General features: G+C 45.2%; 2 protein-coding genes across 5 annotated transcripts in view; one reads left to right on the forward strand and one right to left on the reverse strand.

Moving 5' to 3' along the window:
- Positions 1 to 13,810, reverse strand: part of snx5 (sorting nexin 5) — a 49,540-nt gene extending 35,730 nt beyond the window's left edge. Inside the window, exons 1-4 of one of the 2 annotated variants that reach the window (XM_085981959.1) lie at positions 13,751 to 13,810; positions 13,629 to 13,667; positions 5,569 to 5,667; positions 635 to 745 (exon numbers count right to left, since the gene is read on the reverse strand). In XM_085981959.1, coding sequence (XP_085838085.1) covers positions 635 to 745; positions 5,569 to 5,667; positions 13,629 to 13,658 — 240 coding nt within the window. In that variant the 5' untranslated portion in view covers positions 13,659 to 13,667; positions 13,751 to 13,810. The remainder of the gene's footprint in view (positions 1 to 634; positions 746 to 5,568; positions 5,668 to 13,628; positions 13,668 to 13,750) is intronic. The other variant, XM_085981958.1, reaches the window with a different exon arrangement.
- A 334-nt stretch (positions 13,811 to 14,144) lies between these two features.
- The window catches only part of mgme1 (mitochondrial genome maintenance exonuclease 1), a 33,091-nt gene continuing 25,117 nt past the window's right edge, over positions 14,145 to 22,118 (forward strand). For 2 of the 3 annotated variants that reach the window (XM_085981966.1, XM_085981964.1), the window contains exon 1: positions 14,149 to 14,254. The gene's annotated coding sequence lies outside the window, so the exon portion shown is untranslated. Of the gene's footprint in view, positions 14,255 to 22,118 lie in introns of all 3 variants that reach the window. The other variant, XM_085981965.1, reaches the window with a different exon arrangement.

Raw genomic sequence — 22,118 nt, forward strand, 5'->3', positions numbered from 1 at the left:
GTTTCTCCCCCCACCCAATACACGTCTACCCAAGGCCTGTTACGACCACACCCCCCAACCCAATACACATCTACCCAAGGCCAGTTACCCCTCCCCCCAATACACTTCTACCCAAGGCCAGTTACCCCTCCCCCCAATACACTTCTACCCAAGCCAGTTACCCTTTCCCCCCCCCCCCACAATACACGTCTACCCAAGGCCAGTTAACCGCCCCCCGCCCAATACACATCTACCCAAGGCCAGTTACCCTCCCCCAATACACTTCTACCCAAGGCCAAGCACCCTTTAGCTTCCCCACCCAGAGAGAGGTGTGTCCAAACCTGAATGCTATGCTCCAGGTGGGGTCTGACCAAGGCTCCGTACAACTGAAGCCTCACTTCCCCCCTATTGTATTGCAGCCACCTTGAGAAAGGCTCCGCATTCTACGAGCCTCTCTGATTACCTTGTGTACCTGCCCACTAACTTTTAGTGATGTGTACCTGGACACCCAAATCCCAATGTTGCTCCACAGCTCCCAGCCTTCGCACAGTAAGAAAATAGCAGATTCTATTTCAGGCATACGAAGCATGGATTCTCTGCCCCCAACAAGCAGCCATGGGGGTTGGCAACTGGTGAACACGCTTCAACTACTCACAATAATTCCGGCGTAGTCCTCATTTTCAACAATGGTGTCATGCAGCCAGACAAAATCCTCGTGCTGCCGTATCACTGAGAATTCGGATTTCTTGAAGGAAGGCAGGGTGGTCTGAGCGAGGAGATGTCAAACATTAGTGCATCCTAAGTCAGTGACACATTCCCCAATTCCACCTCTAGCCCCGACACAAGCTCATCCCCCTGGAACAGTAAACCACCGCCAGTACGGAGCAGCAATTTGGGGGGCTCCACCAGCTACCGATTCCCCCACCCATACAAATCCAGTGTCACACCCTCTGCCAAACTTAACAGGGGGAGAGGGGGGGGGGGGGGGGGGGGGGGAAGAGAAAAGAACAGGGACACTCTCAGACAGGCAGTGTGGGAAAGACAGGGAAGGGGGGGGGGGGGGGGGAGGAGAGAGAGCGCGAGAGCGAGAGCGAGAAAATAAATAATCACCCTTTAATGTTCTTACAATCCTGGGCATCAACACGGTTGCATTGTGCCGGTTAGCAAACTCTTATTGACTTGGTTTTATCATTTGGAAACCCACTCACCTTAGCCATGATTAAATGAACAAGTGTGTATTCAAAAGGCACATTTTGGCAGCGAGCCAAGAATTTTCCACTTTTGCACTCAACAGCCCACGAGTTTTAGCGCAAAGATGAATGAGTGGGAAATTGTGGGTTGGTGACTGAAGCCGAAAACCCTGGGCAATGATTTCAGATTCTGACCCTCTACACCAACAAAGTGGTTTACTAAAACAAGCAGATAAAGTCTAGAGACAGAATGATTAATCAGTTCAGGGTTATTGGAGTACAGCCACGGTGCAACGTACCTGCCTCGTGGCCGTACTAGTCTAATCTTGGGCTGTACTACTATAATCCTGAGCTGATCAACCCTAAATCTTACAAAAACACTTCCTGATGAGATGCTCTCCTCCAGAGACTGTGCCCAGAGTCTCAACATGTCTCTCAATGTGATTTTAGTACTGTAGTAACAGGACATTGCGGTATTAGCAACTGGTAGTAAATTCAATAACGCAACTCAGTCTCTAGCTTCAACTTCTTAAATAATGTTGACATTTATTTCCGACTATTACTCTCAGGTTTACCGGAGAATTAAAGAGCTGACTGACAGGTCTCATTGAAGGTCTAAAAAGGACAAGCGATTCTGGAAATGAACCCCGCTTCCATTGAACACAGGGGTCAACTCTCACCCTGCACCAGCTGTGTGGGGGGACGAATGCAGGCCAAAGTGACACTTGCACTCACTTTCTGGTCTTGCCCCTCAAACCAATCTGGGAAGCCACAAAAGGTCATGACCAGCATTGACGTCCCCTCAGCTCTACACCTTTCTGCGAGGTCATGCATTAGTGACAAGATATCCACCCAAGGAGCACATCTACTACTGTTAGTGGAAGGACGATGCATTCCTCCCCCTACCACAGGCAAACTCTACCCTCCCATCACAAACACATGGATTAGGCCCCTGGGGAGCATGTGCCAATTCGAGCAGGTGTTGTATGGAGTCCGCCTAGCAGTGGGAAAAATATCATGCGGTCTTGGCCATTGTCCTGGAATACTATAGATAAGGCGCTCTCTCTCACACCTAACATATCCCCTGCAGAGGACATGATGGCTTGAAGCCAACGAGGAAACTCACCACCACTAGTCCCCAGCTGTATAAAGAGGACCCACCCCAAAAAGATCTCTGGAGAGCACCAGATAAAAGATCATTGAGTAACTCCCCTGTACTATACTGGTATGTAAATGTTCACTAGTAAGGGGGGTGGAAGCAGATTCAAAAGGGAATTGGATCAATCCTTGAAAAAGAAAAATTACAGGGCTGAGGAAACAGCAGGGGTGTGGGACTAATTGGAGAGCTCTTTCAAAGAGCTGGCACAGGCACAATGGGCCGAATGGTCTCCTTCTGCGCTATGATACGACAGTAAACTCTTGTTTAAACGGCACTTAATTACCCGGAATACTTTAATAACGGGCAAAATAGATAACCGGTAATCTTGCCGAATCCATCCAGCGCTCGTTTTGCCGAGTCCGAGTCAGTGGTTTTTATTTTTGTTTGTGTTAAAAATTGCCTTGGTAGGTATACCTCCCTGTTATCCAGAATTTTTCATCAACTGGCACCATCCTGGTCCCATAGGTGCCAGATAAGAAAGAGTTTACTATATATATGCAAGCATCCTTCCTCAAGGCTGCTGCCATGGAAGGTTGTGCCTCACAGAATGATTAGAATGGAGGTCAGCAGCTCTTTTTAAGGCACTTCGACATCCTTTGGCCACCAGCCACACAACACAAGTCTGCTGGAATTTCAGCAAGGGGAGGCCGGTTTTTCAGTGGATCTTCCTGGAGCTAGGAAAGGTGCAGCAGCTGCAACCAGGCACCCTGTCGGTGTTGGAACGTAGACAAGATGATCATCAGTAGAAGAGACCAGTGCTGGGGACTGCGTTTGAGACCAGAATTTTCAGTGTCCGATTTTGATTCCTTACAGCTCAATCTACAGACTCCGTGGCTTGTTAGAACATGCTCGATTGCTAAGACACAGGCTTTGAAAGGGATGCCTATATTTTGACTGTGGGTTGCCTGAAGTAGGAAAATAGCTTTGGCAATGGTTCCTTCAACTGAGATGGGAGCAGCACTAAGTTTTGAGCATAACCTAAACTCTGAAAAACGTAGCTATACTTCACCTTGAAAACTTAGCTAAGCCATGATCACCAGTATGGTTTACACCACATCCATTGCATTGGTGACCTTCTTGCCCACATTACTGGAGCTTTGCTCCTGAACACTTTGGGATTTATCTATCAGCACTGTAGACATCTCCAAAGCCTTTGGCAGGCTCTGGCATCAAGCCAGGGTCCTCTTTCACGCCAATAATTTATTTCTCCCTCCAAGACGCCTAACTCTCCACTCTCAGACTTGGCTGCATCTCAGATCTGGGGACGCTCTTCTGGCCTCTCCTTGTCTCAGTCAAGATACAAGAAAAAGTTTGTTATCCGATAGGCAATCCTTCTCTCACCACTGGCCTCCAAGCCCTCACTCAGTCACAATCTTACATCTCTAAGAGATTAGTACAGCGGTCATTGCTCCTCTGACCTTCCCTCTCTCGTTCCTCCTTCGCTCCAAATATGCTATTGGACCCCCTCCCTGCATTCTCGTCATTTGAGATGACAACTTAAGTCTCGAGCTCAGTTCTCAGAACTGCGAAACCTGGTCTTCCCTTCCTCTAGGAGTCACTTCAGTCACTACTTAATTGATCTCACCTTCACTCACTTTTTTCAACCTCTAGTATCCTGTACTGTGAATGGAGGGGGGGGGGGGGGGGGGGGAAGAAATCAAACAGTATTGGAGTTATATTTACCAGTCATCACAAACATTTATCTTCCCCAAAAAAAGTTAATTCTCAATACCTTCCCCGAATGTCAAAAAAAATCACAAGGAACTTTTCAAAAGCAATGTCCCTTTTAAGCCATTTGTAAAATGTGCACAGTTTTTGCCTGAGTCATCATTTCACATGTTGCCACTAATGAACTGTACTCCTTGATGGACTGCAGCTATCAGAACAGCTGAAAGCACTTGTCTTCAAGGAAGGGTTTGGTCAACATCTGCACTTCTGAGATTTCAGACAAGGGCCCGCAACTGGAAGGAAGTCTGGGAATTAGCAACAGTGGCAGTTTCTCCCCTCCCCCCTCAAAACCAACAAGAGATTGTGATACCAGGCCCTGTCCCATAACCATTAGATGGTTATCATAACATGACAAAAACGTAACTCGCAATGTTACTTTGGGGCAGGGGTAAGCTTGTGGTCACACACAAAATGGAGAGAAAGGGATAGAAACATTAAACACAGAAGAGATCAAACATTGAGAAATAATTTAGCAAAGATACCAAATGACCAGGAGACGAACAGCAAAATGAAACCACACAGCACAGAAAGAACAGAACTAGATTCAAGAGACCTCGATAGCATGTGGCCAGGACGTTGCAAGGATAAGGTGTAGAGTAATATAAAAGCAAGACTGGTCACACATTTATTGTATCTATTTATGTTGCATTTGTGTGTTAATGGAAAAAGTAATTTGGAATAATTTTGCTGGTAGGGAGAAAGTGGGGCTAGGCCACAAGTAAAACTATAGCGATAATTTTTATTAACAGTCTATTAATGAATTATTTGCACAATGGATAGGTTCAGTATATAATACAATGCACAGGTGAAGGAACTAAAGACTCAATGAACATAGTGTAGTGAGCCCAGGGTAGTCCTGTGAGATATCCATTTTTCCCTTACCAAATGCCAAGATGAAAACCTCTAGTTTCCTTGGTCTGCAGCTCTCCTCTGGCATTGCTCACAGCAAGTTAACTGGTGCACTGCTTTATCAGGACATAGTGTAACGCACTATGTATTATTTCCCCGCTAAGGCTAAACGGTGTCCCTACAAGGCCACAAAGCCTATATAGCAGGGTGGCGTCAGTTTGACAGCTTTCCAGGCTCCAGATCACAATACTGGCTTGCTTGTTTGCTTCTTAAAAAGTATGACGGTGAGGTCACATTCTGGCTCCCATGTCAAGTTAACACCTTGGTTTCTTCATGTTTTGAAGTGCGGTGCAGAGTCAAGTGCGACAGTGAAAATATAACAGACTGGAAATGCCACTAAACACTAAAGAGCCATTTCCGCGCGCCCCCCCCCCCCCCCAAAACCCCAGTATTAAAGGGCAGAAAACAATTTACATTTTACAAATTGCAAACTGTATTCTCTACTCAATTAAATTATAAGATTCACTTTTTGAAAGCTCTAGACACATATTGCAGCCAATTATTTTTAACCATGATAATCCTTGCTGTTTATTACGATGGCTTTCATTGGTGGAAGCCAGACTTATTTTATGCTTCATATCTTGCACTGAAGAGTAGACCTACCTTGGTGTGAACTGTGAATTTAACTTTCTCTCTCTCACTGAGAGCATCGGGAATATCAACCAGCATTGAGGCCTCGGCCTCCATGGATACTGAAGCTAGCTGAAATCAAAAAGGAAACATGTACTTTCAGCAGAATGCACGTTAATACATGGTAGTGCAGGATCTTACTTTAGTATAATTCACATCAGCAGGATTACCAAATGGTAATTTATTGGCTTAGCACGTTTCATATGAAAAGTAGTATTCAGCTACTTTATTTTTTGCTGTCACGGCAATGTTAAATGTTCTCGAATCTTTAACAATACTGAGTCAACAGTAACAGCTTTAACCATTAGAAAAGGGTCGAAACACATCCTCCCTATTGTACTGAAATAATTCAAAAGATGGGAGAGCGTGGTCGATGAGGAAAGGTTTTTTTTTTGCATCAAGCATGGGCAAGATATAAAGATCTGTTGTGCTCTAACAATGTGCATTAACTCCAAAATCAGAAGAACACAGCAACGTGCATTTATATAGCACCTTTAACGTAATAAAACATCCCAAAGCGCTGCACAGGAGCGTTACAGACTAAATTTGACACCCAGCCACATAAGGAGATATTAGGGCAGGTGGCCAATGTCTTGGTCAAAGAGGTAGGTTTTAAGGAGCGTCTTAAAGGAGGAAAGAGTTGGAGAGGCGAAGGGAGGGGGGGGGGGGGGGGGGGGGGGGGTGGGTGGACAAGAGGCCAGAACATCCTGCAGCACCATCGCTTCCTCCCCCCACCCCCTCCACATGCCAGCCAACTGGGCAGGCACAGTGATATTGCCAATGCAGTGCTAATTTATCCAATGGTGGGACGTTGTGATGAGGAGACTAACCCTTGAGAAACTGCATCGAGACTGACCAAATTAAAATCATGCAGGTTCCTTATAACCAGAGAAGGGGAACCTTTTTATTCAATCAGTTGGACTTGAACCCAGAAATCTAAGGGAAAGAACAAACCCACTGCAGCACGTATTCCCCAAAGGAAAAACGTTCAAATGCAAGAACAGTAGTAGACACCCATTCACACAAGCGTTTATTCACGTAAAATAACGCACAGAATCAAAGACGGGCAAAGCACAAAATAGCTCAAGTACTCGAGAGCTCAGTCAATGTGGTTAATGCACCATTCCCATAAAGTTTCTTGGCATTCAAGCTTCTTTGATGAATCAACCGAGTCTCTTTTTTTCCCCCTTAGCAGTGTGCAATCGCGTGTCCCTTAGAGTAATACGGCACAGTAGGAGGCCATTCGAGTCCATGCCAGCTCTCTGTAGAGCAATCCAGTCAGTCCCATTACCCCGCTCTATCCCTGTAGCCCTGCAAGTTTATTTCCCTCAAGTGCCCATCAAGTCTCCCCTTGAAAACATTAAGTGTCTCCGCTTGCACCGGCAGCGAATTCCAGGTCATCACCACTCGCTGCGTAAAAAGGTTTTTCTCCTCACATCTCCCCCCTGTATCTCTTGCCCATAACCTTAAATCTGTGTCCCCTAGTCCTTGTACCATCAACTAGTGGGAACAGCCTATCCCCACCCGTCAATCTTGTACACCTCTATCAAATCACCCCTCAACCTCCTTTGCTCTAATGAAAACAAATCCAGCTTCTCCAACCCGTCCTTGTAGCTAAGATCCCCCATCCCCAGAACCATTCTGACAAATCTCCTCTGCACCCTCTCAAGGGCTCTTTTGGAATAAAATGTTACATGTAGAATTCGCGAGCCTCGAGTACCGAGGGAGTCCACTTACATTCTCATCAGCATTAAAGACTAAATTATCCGAATGAGGACATTTACCTGAACGAGGACATTTATCCCATGGAACCACGGATTTAAATCCATTTAATTGAAGCCGTAACTGGCCTACAACAGCTGGGTTTCCCCCCCTTACGGACTCTGTTCTCCCCGGTGGCCTGGCCAATATTTACCCCATAATCAACATCACAAAAACAGATTATCCGGTCATTATCACATTGCTGTTTGTGGGAGCTTGCTGTGCACAAATTGGCTGTCGCATTTTCTACATGACAACAGTGACTACTTCATTGGCTGTAAAGCGCTCTGGGACAGCTTGAGGTTGTGAAAGGCGCTATACAAATCTGCTTTTAATGCTTCATTCTGCACACTACAGGTCAGTTACGACTCCCTCAGTAGCAGAGAAACCACTTAAAAACACACACTGGCTGTAACACATTACTCATTTGAACAGGTTTCTTGTACAATTCCCAGTAATCCTTCCTCCAAGAGATCACACTCCAGTTTGCTCTCAGGCCAAGTTGTGCCCTGACTGGGTTTGTTTTACAACTTTGATGAGCGTCGATACGAAGTGAAATGGCCTTGCACTGATGCCAGTTGCAGTATAAATGCAGCCTCAAATTGGACTCCTCTCCGCATTGGAGTGCAGGTAGGAATTATTAGCAACCCCACAGACCGAGGCCGGCACTTAGTAATTTCACCTATTGATGTGCCCCAGTCTGAGCATTAGGTAACTCCTTCACCGAACAGCCATTTAAAACAACCCAAACACCTAATTAGGACAGACATTTTTTTGGTGCTGAGATTATTGTGCATGAAGTATTTTTTTTAAAACACACGTATCAGTTTTTCATGTGCATTTCACTCATACAACATCGCAGGCGAGTTAGCACAGCTGATTCTGCCCGAAATAAACGGGAGCACTCAAGACGCTATAACCGATAACGCAAATGGCTATGGGTTATCGCACTTTGGCCGAAATAAGTGACTGTCCATTTGAAATGTGGAAGTTTTAAGTGGTGGGGACTGTGTCAGCCAGTGGCTCAGTGGGCAGCACACTCGCCCGAGTCAGAAGGTTGTGGGTTCAAGTCCCACTCCAGGGACTTGAGCATACAAAGCTAGACTGACACTCCAGTGCAGTGCTGAGGGAGTACTGTAGTGTCGCAGGTGCCGGCTTTCGGATGAGATGTTAAACCGAGGCCCCCGTCTGCTCTCTCATGTGGAGATAAAAGATCCCATCGCATTATCTCGAAGAGCAGGGGAGTTATCCCCGGTGTCCTGGCCAATAGTTATCCCTCAACCAACATAACAAAAACAGATTATCTGGTCATTATCACATTACTGTGCGTGGGACTTTGCTGTGAGCAAATTGGCTGCCGTGTTTCTCACATTACAATAGTGACTCCACTTCAAAAGTACTTAATTGGCTGTAAAGCGCTTTGAAACGTCCGGTGGCCGTGAAAGGCACTGTATAAATGCGAGTCTTTAAGATGGATTTAGTTTTAATTAGAACACTATAAATGCCATCCTTTTATTAGTCCACAGCAATAACTAGTAGGATTTACCATGCGGTCAAGTGTGCACTGAACTGATAACACAACTTTCAGCCATCGACAAATCCAGAGTCTCCTTAAGAAAAAAAACTTTGGTTTAAAAGTTTTTTTTTTTATAAACATGTTGCAGTAGGATCCAGAATAATCAAGTATACCAATCTACAGTTCCACTTGAGGCTGCTTCAGGATGCGCATGTCCACTTTGTAAAGAGAATGAACTTGCACTTTTATAGCAACTCTTCACATCCTCAGGATGTCCCAAAGCTTTTACAACCAGTGAATTACTTTTGAATTCCAGTCGTCATGATAGGCAAACACAGCAACCAATTTACGCACATCAAGGCCTCCGCAAACCGCAAATTAATGAATGAATGACCAGATAATCTGTTTATACTGGGGTTGGTCAAGGATGAATGCTGACCAGGACACAGAACTCCTTGCTCTTCTGCAAACAGGGTCATATAGGTTGTTTTTTTTTTATTACATTCACTTCAACAGGCAGACAGGGCCTGGGTTTAACATTTCATCCAAAAGAAGGCATCTCCCACAATGCAGTACTGTGCTAACGGTCAACCTAGATCGTGTGGGGCTTGAACTTATCCTTTTGATTCAGAGGAGTGTACGTCACCAACTGAGCCAAGCTGACATTTAGCTTACATACTTCTCAGAACTAGAATAATTCCTTCAAGAGCAAGGGTAATTTGGGGGGGCTGGGGAAGAAGGCAAAAGAGAGTGTGGAGGAAATAACACTCATAAAAAGCATAGAATCGTACAGCATCTCCCCCTTGGTTATATGGAATTTACAGCACAGAACCAGGCCATTCAGCCCAAGTGGTCCGTGCCAGTGTTTATGCGCCACACCAGCCTCCTCCCAACCGTCTAGCATATCCTTCTATCCCTTTCTCCCTCATGTACGGATCTAACTTCCCCCAAAAGGCATCTATGCTATTTGCCTCAACCACTCCATGTGGTAACGAGTTCCACATTCTCACCACTCTGGACCAGTGAGTTTTGACGTGGTAGCATCATGGACAAACCCGATCCCGTCCTGCCCCGCAGGAGGTTGCTCGATCGTGATTAGGAGCAGACACCCTGGCCAATTTACCCCTGCTGGCCAGTCTTCATGCTTCTGCTACCACCCTGGCTGAAGTCAGCCCAGACCTGGAATCAAAAACCTGGACTCCTCCTGGTCTGTACACCTCAGCTATTCACTCCAAGGCACTGAAGGAGTCTGCACATTTCTGTAACTACTTTAAAATATGGTTCTTCATCCAATCATCTTAAAAGTAGTAGAGAAATGGTCTTAAAATTACCTACAAGAGCATCTCAATTTTCCCGGTTTTAAGTATTTACAAAATTGTGACTAATTGTTCAATTGCATTCCAAGTTATGGGTTGGTACAAAGCGGTTTTGGTTCTGCACCAACACTAAGCTGTTGCAGTCTTAAGTAAACCCCATGTTAAGGTTCTGAATTTATAGCAACAGTTTGAGGCCTGATTCTGGATTTAGGCTGCATTTTTACACAACCGCTGCTGCAAAACTGCTTCACCCCGACACTGCAGTAAATGTTAATACTAGTACGATTGACAGTAACAGCTCACTACGATGGCCCTGAATTTACAGTCAGCGGCGAAGCGAAGGCGTTCGCCCTCCGAAGAAAGATTTGCACAAAGATCTTGCGATTTCTGTGTCGAGAAGCTTTGGTTTTCCGACGTTCAATTCAAATCAACGGCGTATAGTGGGGATCCCCTAGTGCGAGCTGCTGTGACGGCAATAGGCTGTCTAAACAGCCAATCAAAACTCAGACTTTTCACAGACAGCGAACAAGGAAGTGAGTAAGCTTTTAAAATTCTAACTTTTTAAGAAAGTGAGCAAAACAAAGATTGGGGCTCTCATGGGAAAAGGCAAACCTGAAATAAAGATGAAAAAAAAATATATATATATTTTTTAAGTTTGAAGTTTCTTAATTTTAATTTTTATTAAAACGAATAAATTTCACACTGCACAAAATTAAAATGAGTTTTTCAGGCCCATAACTTTTGTTTAGCAGTCAATACGCTGTTAAAACCTTTTGGTTGGGAATTCAACAGCATAATTACTGCGGAAGAGCCAAAGTTTGTGTCAGTTTCCCTGATTTGAGTGATTACACGGATTGCCGGCTGTGTGTGCCGGGGTGGGGAGTGGCACAGTGCAGCCAGTGTCAGAGCAGTGATTGACAGACCGCAATTTCAGGATTTCCAAATCCCAAAGTTGTGGCCAATTTCAAAGGCGGAATGACGGAAAACGCTGCCAGTTCACCATCATCCGGACCGCAAATTCCAGGCCATTATGTGGAAATTGCCGAGGCTCTGGCCACAACCTTCCAATCCTCCTTGGATATGGGGGTGGTGCCAGAGAACTGGAGGATTGCAAATGTTACACCCGTTTAAAAAAAAGGAGGGATAAACCCAGCAATTACAGGCCAGTCAGCCTAACGTCGGTGGTGGGGAAACTTTGAGAGTCAGTAATCCGTGACAAAATTAATTGGCATTTGGAAAAGTATGGGCTAATAAATGAAAGACAGCACAGATTTGACAAAGGCAAATCATGTTTCACTAACTTAATCAAGTTCTTTGATAAAGTAATGGAGAGGGTTGAGGAGGGTAGTGCGGTTGATGTGTATATGGACTTTCAAAAGGCGTTTGATAAAGTACCACATACAGACTTGCTCGCAAAATTAAAGCCCATGGGATTAAAGGAACAGTGGCTGCTTAGATACAAAATTGGCTAAGGAACAGAGTAGTGGTGAACAGTTGTTTGGCAGACTCCAGGGAGTTATACAGTTGTGTTCCCAAAGGGTCAGTATTAGGAGCACTGCTCCTTTTGATATACATTAATGACCTGGACCTGGGTATACAGGGCATAATTTCAAAGTTTGCAGATGACACAAAATTCAAATGTAGTAAACAATGAGAATAGTAACAGACTTCAGGAGAATATAGACAGACTGGTGAAATGGGCAGACACACAGCAGATGAAATTTAACAGAAGTGTGAAGTGATATACTTTGGTAGGAAGAATGAAGAGAGGCAATATAAACTAAATGGTCAATTTTAAAAGGAGGTGCAGGATGAGAAAAATCTGGGTGTGTAGGTACACAAATCTTTGAAGGTGACAGGATAAGATGAGAAGGCTGTTTTAAAAAAAATACAAGATCCTTCGCTTTATTGAAAGGCATAGAGCACAAAATCAAGGAAGTTATGCTAAACCTTTATAAAACACTGGTTAGGCATCAGCTGGAGTACTGTGTCCAATTCTGGACACTATTTTAGGAAGGATGTCAAAGCCTTGGAGAGGGTGCAAGAGAGATTCACTAGAATGCTGCCAGAGATGAGGGACTTCAATTATGTGGACAGACCAGAGAAGCTGGGGTTGATGATCTTAGAACAGGGAAGGTTAAAGGGGAGATTTGATAGATGTTCAAAATCAAGATTAGTTTTGATAAAATGAGGAAAAACTGTTTCCAGTGGCAGACAGGGCAGTGACCAGAGGACACAGATTTAAGGTAATTGGGAAAGAGCCAGAGGCGACATGAGAATACTTTTTTTTTAAACCACAGCGAGTTGCTGTGATCTGGAATGCGCTGCCTGAAAGGGTGGTAGAAACAGATTCAATAGTAACTTTCAAAAGATAACTGGATAAATACTTGAAGGGAAAACATTTACATGGCTATGGAGAGTGGGACTAATTGGATAGGTCTACCAAAGAGCCAGCACAGGCACGATGAGCCAGGTGGCCTCTTTCTGTGCTGTATTATTCTATGATTATACAAAGCATTTTAAACTACAAAAAAATCACATACCAAAGCACTCATTACAGTAGTTCTAAGGTCCAAAAGATACCTGAATGCTCATTCACACAAATTGCTGAGTTTACAAATCAGAAGTGGACTAAACTTCTTTACTGTATTTTAGTTACAAGCCATAGCAAAGGGAAAGTCAAGGAAAGCACAGCTACACTCCATTCAAATGAGTGCAGCCCAGCCGCTTTCAAAAAAGTGGAGTATTGATAACCATTGTTTGCTCGCCCTCTTGCAACATGTTTATAACGATTCCTACATTACAACAGTGACTACACTAAAAAGTACTTAATTGAGTGTAAAGCACTTTTGGATGTCCTGAGGTCATGAAAGGCATTATAAAAAAACGACTTGCATTTATGGAGCACCAGCCAGCATTACAGCCAATGTGGTACTTTTTGAAGTGTTGTAATGTAGGAAATGAAAGTCCATCTTTCTTTTCAAAAATACTATTGTTACATCTTTTGAACTGGGAGTGGAGGAGAGAAAAGAGGATGTGGATTGTAGGAAGGAGACAGAAAGGAACTCCACATTCGAACTGCAAAGCAATGCAAAAAAAAAAATCAAGCCAATGTTAAAAACACAGTAACGAGTTCTCATACACAAGCAGCATATCAGGTCCAGTAGTGTATCTAACAAAGATTCTTACTTGCCAGTTGTGTTTATTAAATAAGAACTACAAACAAAAGCAGAAGCGCAGTGACACAGGACGCTCCATTAAGAACAGCCCTCCACCCACAGCCAGAAACATGCACACGCACCACATTTAGGTGCCAGCCACTTGGGACTGAGAGCAAATTGCACCAAGTCCCAGAAGTTGCAACAGAAGCTCTGAGGACGTTGCTTACAAACAAACAGGAAACAGCCAAGTGACTGCTCTTTAAACCACACCTCACATACCTTACTGCACTGGCTCGGGTCAGCAGACATTTCTCCCTTCTGCAAAGAGAAACATTAATGTTAAAACAGGCGACACACTTTCTTTTCCACCCACTCCAGCCCTTGCCTGCGTGTTAACTCACTCCGACTAACCTCAGCCCCCCCAACCTCCTTGCGCCGTGCTCTGTCTGCTTAGTTGTCCCGCCTTTACCGCCTCCCATTGGTGCGGCGGCCGCGCGCCTCGCCGCTTTACTGCGCCGCTATTGGTCCTGGCCCGTGTCAATCAATCAGGGGCGGGGAGGCGGCAGAGAGAAAATATCACAATGGGGAAGCTTCGCCCGCACTCACCGCGTCACGGCGCACGCTTCACGCTCGGACGCTGGCCAACGCCGTGCATTGTGGGGGTTGTAGTGTCTCCGGCCGGGCGCGCCGTGCATTGTGGGGGTTGTAGTGTCTTCGGCAGGGTGCGCCGTGCATTGTGGGGGTTGTAGTGTTTCAGATCGGTCTGTCCCTGCCTCGCGGCGGAGGCGCGAACTACAATCCCCAGCATGCACCGCTCCCCATCTCTCGCCGCTGCCGGGCAGTCGGCGGCTCCGCGCCTTCTGGCGGCCGGGTTACAGTTCCAGGCAGGCGGCACTGGTTGGAAAGTAAGTACAGTCTGTAGGTAGTTAACGAGCGGAGGCGCCGCCACCGGGAGGCTTCTGTCGGTGACTGGGGCCGCAGTCTCTTGGTGTATGTGGGCGCGCGGACCACCGCCCGTGGCTGGACCGGCAGTTAATGGGTGACGGGTCAGTGGGATGGCGGCATTTAGGATAGAGCGAGGTGCCCGGACACGGCTCTACCTGAGAGCTGGACCCGCAGGTCACCCGGGGCCTCAAGGGTTAAATGATGAGGGCAAGTTGTATATAGGAACATAAGAATTAGGAGCAGGAGTAGGCCATTCGACCCCTCGAGCCTGCTCCGCCATTCAATAAGATCATGGTAGATCTTCAACCTCAACTCCACTTTCCAGCCCGATCTCCATATCCCGAGTCCAAAAATCTGTCGATCTCGGCCTTGAATATACTCAAAGACTCCGCATTCACAGCCCTGTGGGGCAGAGAATTCTAAAGATTCACAACCCTCTGAGTGAAGAATGTCCTCCTCATCTCAGTCTTAAATGGCCGACCCCCTATCCTGAGACTATGCCCCCTAGTTTTAGACACTCCAGCCAGGGGAAACAACCTCTCAGTATCTATTCTGTCAATCCCCCTTCAGAATCTTGTACGTTTCAATGAGTTCATCTCTCATTCTTCTAAACTCCAGAGATTATAGGCTCATTCTCTCCTCGTATGACTTCTCATCCCATGGATCAATCTAGTGAACCTCTGTTGCACCGCCTCAAAGACAAGAATATCCTTCCTCAGATAAGGTGAGGAAAGTGGTACTCAAACCTTTTTGGTTGATGGACCCCTTTTCAAATCAATTAATAATCACGGACTCCCCCCCCCCCATCTAAATTATAATACTATGCAATGCTCATAATATGAAGTGCTCATGTAAAAAAAAAACTCCCCTCTCTTGAACAAGGCTACACCTCACCTGGCACCCACCACCATCGTTGGTAACTGCGGGTCTACTTGCCGATCTTCGTGCTGCTCTCAGCGCTCGCCTGCTAGATGAGACAGCCAGCCCACTCTGCGCTGCACATGTGGCGGCCGCACTCCACTCCTGCCTTCCAGCTCGCACCAAGCCAGCCCCCGGCCACCGCTCATTCACTTACTCTTGACCACGTCACCCATCCGTAAGGCCGGCCCTGCTTGGTACTCGTGTTATTTCGTGGATCCCGTAGAAAGTCTCTGTGGATCCCAGTTTGAGAACCACTGGCATAGAACAGGTTTGTATTCCCTTGAGTTTAGATGGTTGAGAGGTGATCTAATTGAGGTGTTCAAAATAATAAAAGGATTCAATAGGGTAGATGCTGAGAAACTTTCCTCTGGTGGGAGAATCCAGAACAAGAGATCATGATTGTAAAATTAGACCCAGGCCATTCAGGAGTGAAATCAGGAAGCACTACCCACAAAGGGTAGTGGAAATCTGGAACTCTCCCCGTGCCCACCCCACCCCAAAAAAGGCTGTGGATGCTAGGGGTCTGTTGGAGCTTTCAAGACTGACAGCAACATATTTTTGTTAGATAAGGCTATCGAGATATGGAGCAAACAGGTAAATGGAGTTGAGGTACAGATCAGCCATGATCTAACTGAATGGCCGAACGGGCTCGAGGGGCTGAATCGCCTCCTCATGTTCCTCTGTTTCTAGAATGAGCAGACAGCACACAGTGGGTCCGCTATAATGTAACTGCCTGTAGCAACTCCCCATCTACAATGGACACTTTCTGAAAAGTCCCCGCCCCAGTGCAGTGTAATTCTGTGGTGGCTAGCTCTTTCCTATCATTATAAATTTAAATGAAGTTCACGTGGCAGCACGAGCTCTTTTTAAACAAACAAGATAACTTGGGGTGCGCTTGTTGGAAGTTTTGGACAAGTTACACTGCTCATCCTGCAATGTGAAAATCATATTGTATCCACGGCAGATGTATAGTATCGAGCCTCTGAAAGGTCTACTAGTAACTCGCATGTTCAATTTGATACATACAGTGTGATGTTGCTGTTGTCAAAGTTTGTGTACAATGTCATAGTTCATAAATGTTATTTAAGATTATATTGCATATTGTATTTTGGATCCTGTTTTTATGAACAGGATACATATTGGGGACGGGTGGTTTACAGAAAATTAACCATTGTTCGTTACATAACTCATGAATGAGTTTTGGCAGCTGTCATGCAAGAGATTTATAGTACACCCTCATGCTTGGCATGTGTATTCATGCATGTTTGATTTGAAACTTTAGGATTTTAATTATTACTGAGCTTTTGGATGATTTCAGGCAGGCTTGCCGGTGTAGATTTCATGAGAAGCTGGCTTCTACCTCCTAACTAAATGCGCTTTCAAAGTGCTTCTCAAGTGAAATGAGGAACTGAGGTGGAGGACTGCTGCATGGCAGTGCCTGGCTCTGGGAATGGTAGTGGTCCAGTACCTCCTTGTGCTGCATCAGTAGATGGCCTTGCAACTACAGGCACCATGGATATTTATGGGATGGATGCTTGCGCTTTCACCCTCTAGTCATTTAAACAGATGTTGAGTGCTGTGCATGCACTGAGATACGTCTTCATTATTCATGCCGGTTCCTGCCCTCCCCTGCTGCTGGACACTCCTTCGGTGTGACCAGACTCTCTGTGGAAGTGGACCACTGGGCAGCAATGAGGTTTTTGAGGCCCTCTGCAGTACCTAATCCCCTATCGCGGTGAATCTGGACAAGACAGACTGCTGTATTTGGAGCAAAGGTCTCTAGAGGGCCAGCCAGACCTTCAGTGTTGGAGGTTATGGCTGAGTTTATGATCTTAGCCAAGGGGCTCAGCTGCAGAGCTGGAGTTTCCACATTCTCCGTAGTTGTGCACTACTGCATCTTGTCTTCCCTATAACATAATGGGGCAGAATTTGCGGTCGGTGTGACGGCGTACTCTCAGAGCACGGCATCATACCGCCTTTGAAATGGACAGCAAGTTCGGGATTTTCACATTCACTTGCACATGCGCTATTTCCCGAACTTGCGATCTGTCAAGTTCTGACTTGACAGATCATTCGCTCCAACTGTATTATCCTCATTGCTGGCGTAGAGTTGGGCTAATTGCTCACCAACGGCCCAGCAATTCCACATGGAAACTTTACGCCTGGTGCAAACAGGCGCAGGAGCCTGTTTGCACACCATACTTGTGATTTCTACAAATTTGAGTGATATCCTTATTGGTATTTGCAGAAAATAATACTCTGATAGTTTTAAGTGGGTCCACAGGTTGTGAGGCTTTCTTCTCGCTATGTAAATACAGAACGATTGTGAGGAAAAGATCTGCACTTTCAAAGCTGTGGTCATCCTCCTGCCAGCTTTTCACAAGCAACTAGTTTTGGCGACAGTCAACCGACAAATGTATTTCTGCTAACTTCTGTACATTACCTCTCTTGTTAAACAATTTTGGAAAGCTTTTCTGATACGGTCCGACTGGATGCGGCTGTGATTAAACACTGCGATGTTGATGCCTGTAACTCCAATACTTATAAGAGGGTAAAAACCCATCCAGGAGATCAAAGCCTCGATCTTAAATTGATCCAAATACGCGTCCAACTCAGATAGTTCGTAAATGAATTAAAGAGTGCCAGTGTCCTAGATTAATGTGGCAGTCCGAGCACACTGGGTCGAAGGTTGTTGTTATAATGCGATGGTCATCAATTCATTCTAGTACTGCCACGTAGAGAACATTGAACTGCAGCAAACAGCAGCTTGTGGGATGTACTGTCACTAGTTTGTACAGTATGCGACCACATAAAACACTGTAAGTGACAATGATACAGACTGGAGGTTGACTTAAGAGAGGTCATAGGTCAATGTTTATGTTTGATCCTAATTCCACAGGTAAGTGTTACTGATACTTTTGTCGGGCAACAATTGCGGTTACACAGACCTCACCGTATTGAACTGGGGCCTCACTAACCAGGGGTGTAAACCACCTTTGCTATGAATTGGCAGACTACTCTTTTCATTCAGGTTGCTATCGTACAAGATGAGCTTACTACCTGGAATTCAAAGACCAAATCAAAGAATAAATAAGTAAATCCAGACTGGGGTGAGTGAGAGACTGGGGGTGAAGGAGAGACCTTCTGTTTGCTGATTGGAGCACCGGCCCACGTGATCCCAGGTACACTTGTGCACAAGGGATCCGTGGGCCATTACACTGCACTCAACTCCACAGTGTCTGACAGCAACTTCTTGAAGGAGGGTTCCCAGCAGGTAAGTGCGCATTCCTTTTGGATGCCGCTGGCGTAATCCTTAGTTACGCCGCCGACTGCAAAATCCAGGCCTACAGCAACTCTCAGTGCTCTGGTAAAACATAAGCATGTCTGTGCATGAACATGAACAGTTACCCGAGTGCTGTGTATTCCCTCATCTCCCCTCTGGTTCTTTTGCCAATCACCTTAAATCTGTGTCCTCTGTTTACCGACCCTTCTGCCACTGGAAACAGTTTCTCTTATTTACTCTATCACAACCCGTCAAGATTTTGAACACCTCTATCAAATCTCCTCTTAATCTTCCCTGTTCTAAGGAGAACAATCCCAGCTTCTCCAGTCTCTCCACGTAACTGAAGTCCCTCATCCCTGGTACCATTCTAGTAAATCTCTTCTGCACCCTTTTGAAGGCCTTGAAATCCATTCTAAATTGTGATGCCCAGAATTGAACACAATACTCCAGCTGAGACCTAACCAGTGTTTTATAACGGTTTAGCGTATTAATAAAGCCAAGGCTCCCATATGCTTTTTTAACAGCCTTCTCAACTTGTCCTGCCCCCTTCAAAGAGTGGTGTGCACACACCCCCAGGTCTCTCTGTCCCTGAACCCCCTTTAAAATTGTATCATTTAGTTTATATTGCCTCTCTTCAGTCTTCCTACCAAAATGTAACACTTCACACTTCCCTGTGTTAAATTTCATCTGCCGTGTGTCTGCCCATTTCACCAGGCCGTGTCTATGTCCTCCTGAAGTCTGTTGCTATCCTCTGCACTGTTTACTACATTTCCAAGTTTTGTGTCATCTGCCGACTTTGAAATTATGCCCTGTATAACCAAATCCAGGTCATTAATATATATCAAAAAGAGCAGTTTTGAGTTGGGGGAGATGTGGAAGTTCCATTGGAGCTCAGAAAAGTTAGTGAGGCCAAGGATGTAAATAGGTGTACAAAGTGGTTGAGAGATGGAAGAAACAAGATTTGTATTGCCCCATTGATTAATGACTCAGCCATTGTACTGGGAGGACTGGAGCCTTGAGGGCATGCCAGCAGAAAAGTGGATGAATGTAGAATGGAATAACCAGCAACAGGATGGAGAAGGTTGGATGATAAGTGGAGGAGGTCATTGGGAAGGAGAAACCGGATTGGAGACGGGGCGGACAGAACACTGAAACCTCTGAGTTAAGGGGGAAATAGCCTGAATATGAGCTGCTGGGCTGCAGCACAGATAGGGAACTGAGAAGCGACTGGGTGACCATGGACATGGCTTTGGTGAAAGGCTTTGGAGATGTAATTGTGCATCCTCATGCTATTTCAGGCACTCCAGATCCTTTGCTACCTTGGATATTGAGGTTTCTGTACTGATTACAGATACCAGGCTGTGTTACCCAGACTGCAAGGTTTTCCGCAGTTTCAATAAAAAAGCGTACTGTGAAGTGAAGGACACTGATAGTACTTCATCTAACTTAAAGTAATTTACCTTCTCACTGAACACGATTTTAAGATAATGTCACCATTATAAATCAAATTTGACAATTAAACAAAATGTTTTTTTACTTAAATAGATGCTAGGATTGAATATTTTGACTTCAACATGTTATGGCAATTGTCTTAAACCACAGCCTCATTTTATGACCATTACCAGCTAAAACCAGCCCTTTATGTAACCTGTATTAATGAACATGCTAAAACTTGTGCAACTACCATGCATGGCATTTCTGTGCAGTCATTTGTATTAAAGAAGAGCATTATAGTGAGTGAGTGGGTGTGCTGCCAAAGTAAAGGGCTCTTTTCTTGTAATTAAAAAAAAATCACTTAGCATTTCTCTTATCCGTTAGGAGAACTCTTAGTTATTTTCTTTTGTAGTCAGTTCCTCCCCCCCCACCCCATATCAGGTTTATGGATAGGAACAGATCCAATCAGTTGGTGCCAGAAGCAGATTTGTTCTCTCAACACTGGCCTCCTCTTCAGTTGAATCATTCAGTATTACTGTACAGGCCCAGATATGAAGTTTCAAATGCTAAATTCCGATTGGTGTTTAAGCAACTAATTGTCGGGTTGTCTTGCCGTGGCACCTCGCAAACATCCTATAATAAGCTGGGAAGTTCCAAATGAACTCTTGCTGTAGTGACCTCTTACTCCAGCCACTTGTACGTCTGAATGTCTTGCAATTTCGAGGGATTTAGTAAAATGAATATACAGTAAATGAGACATTGGAGAGTATGCTGAATTTAGGATACACCCATGTACAATTATAATTAAAAATCAATTTTCTCTCTTTCTCCCCTGCTCTGCTGAGGGTGGTGAAGTGGTGGTAGTTCTGCAGTTGGTGCCAGCCTTCTTCAGTGAGAGTTAGCAAACTCTTCCAGTCTCTACATTGCTGCTTTACAGAGAGGCATCGGAGGGAGTTGGGGAACGATGGGTGGGCGGGGAACGCCGTCAGACCTGATCCTGTTCCTGCCAGAGATCAGCGCACCCACTGGATTGAGCACAGAACTCTGCCTGCCGTTTTTAGTTTCCCTGCATAGTCTGAGCACACGGAGGGCAATTGTTCCTTGGCATCTTTTCCAACTTCGGGATATCAGTATGCTGTCGGGTCAAAGAGTATCCTAGTTTCTGATATGTTGGTGCTGTGATGTCCTCTACAGTCAGTCACTTGGGGTACGGTAGCGTGGTTTTGTCACTGAACCAGTAATCCAGAGACCTAGACTGATAATTCAGACAATGTGTGTTCAAATGCCCCCATGGCAGTTTGCAAATTTGAGTTTAGTTTAAAAAAAAAAGCTGGTGTCAATAAAAAGTGAGCAGGCTGTTGGATTGTCATAAAAATGCATCTGGTTCATTAGGGACGGAAACCTGTCGTCCTTACCCGGTCAGGCCTATACATGACTCCAGTCGCACACCAACGTAGCTTTATTCTCTAAGTAACAGTTGAGATTATGACCTTTTTAAATCTACTCTATTTTTGCTTGCTAGTTTTTCTCTGGTGATGTTCTCTCCTTGCCTGAAGTCATTGACTCCTTGCGCGAAGTCATTGACTCCTTCCAGTACCCTGCCCAAGTAGCCATTGTTCGTATGCCACCCTTGATTGTGTCAGCAGGCTCTTTGACTGTGGAGGGCTTCACAGCCTGATTCTGCCCTCACTGACTTCTGCAGAGGGAACTGGATTACAATCGGGCAAAAACCCGAGTTGATTTTCCCTCTGACCTAGGGGTGGTAAGACCAACTGTAGTTCCTCTACTTGCTCCCTGGCTTCGATCACCTAAATTGGCACAGACCGGCGTTTGAACGCGAGACCATCCTGCTCTGCACGGTACAGCCACTCACTGAACAAACTGGGTGAGCCATTGGAATCGCTGAGAGCACCATCTTTTCAAAGGGATCTAGGACTAGTGTCAGCAGTTTGGTTGTCTAGTAATGGGTGCAAGCTGTAAGCAGGCTGTCCATTCTTACTGCGGCTAGATAGAAAATGCATGAAGATGAGCTATGAGATTTGATGTATATTCCACAAATTTATGAATGATAACGTTTTTGAAACTGTCTGAAGAAAGTTCTATACTCTGGAGTTTACAAGAATGAGCGGTGATCTCATTGAAACATAAGATTCTGAAGGGTGGATGCTGAGAGGTTGTTTCCCCTG

Source organism: Somniosus microcephalus, chromosome 3 (genome assembly GCF_052327205.1).
Source record: "Somniosus microcephalus isolate GS21.2 chromosome 3, FLI_Smic_1.0, whole genome shotgun sequence".
Taxonomy (NCBI): Eukaryota; Metazoa; Chordata; class Chondrichthyes; order Squaliformes; family Somniosidae; genus Somniosus; species Somniosus microcephalus.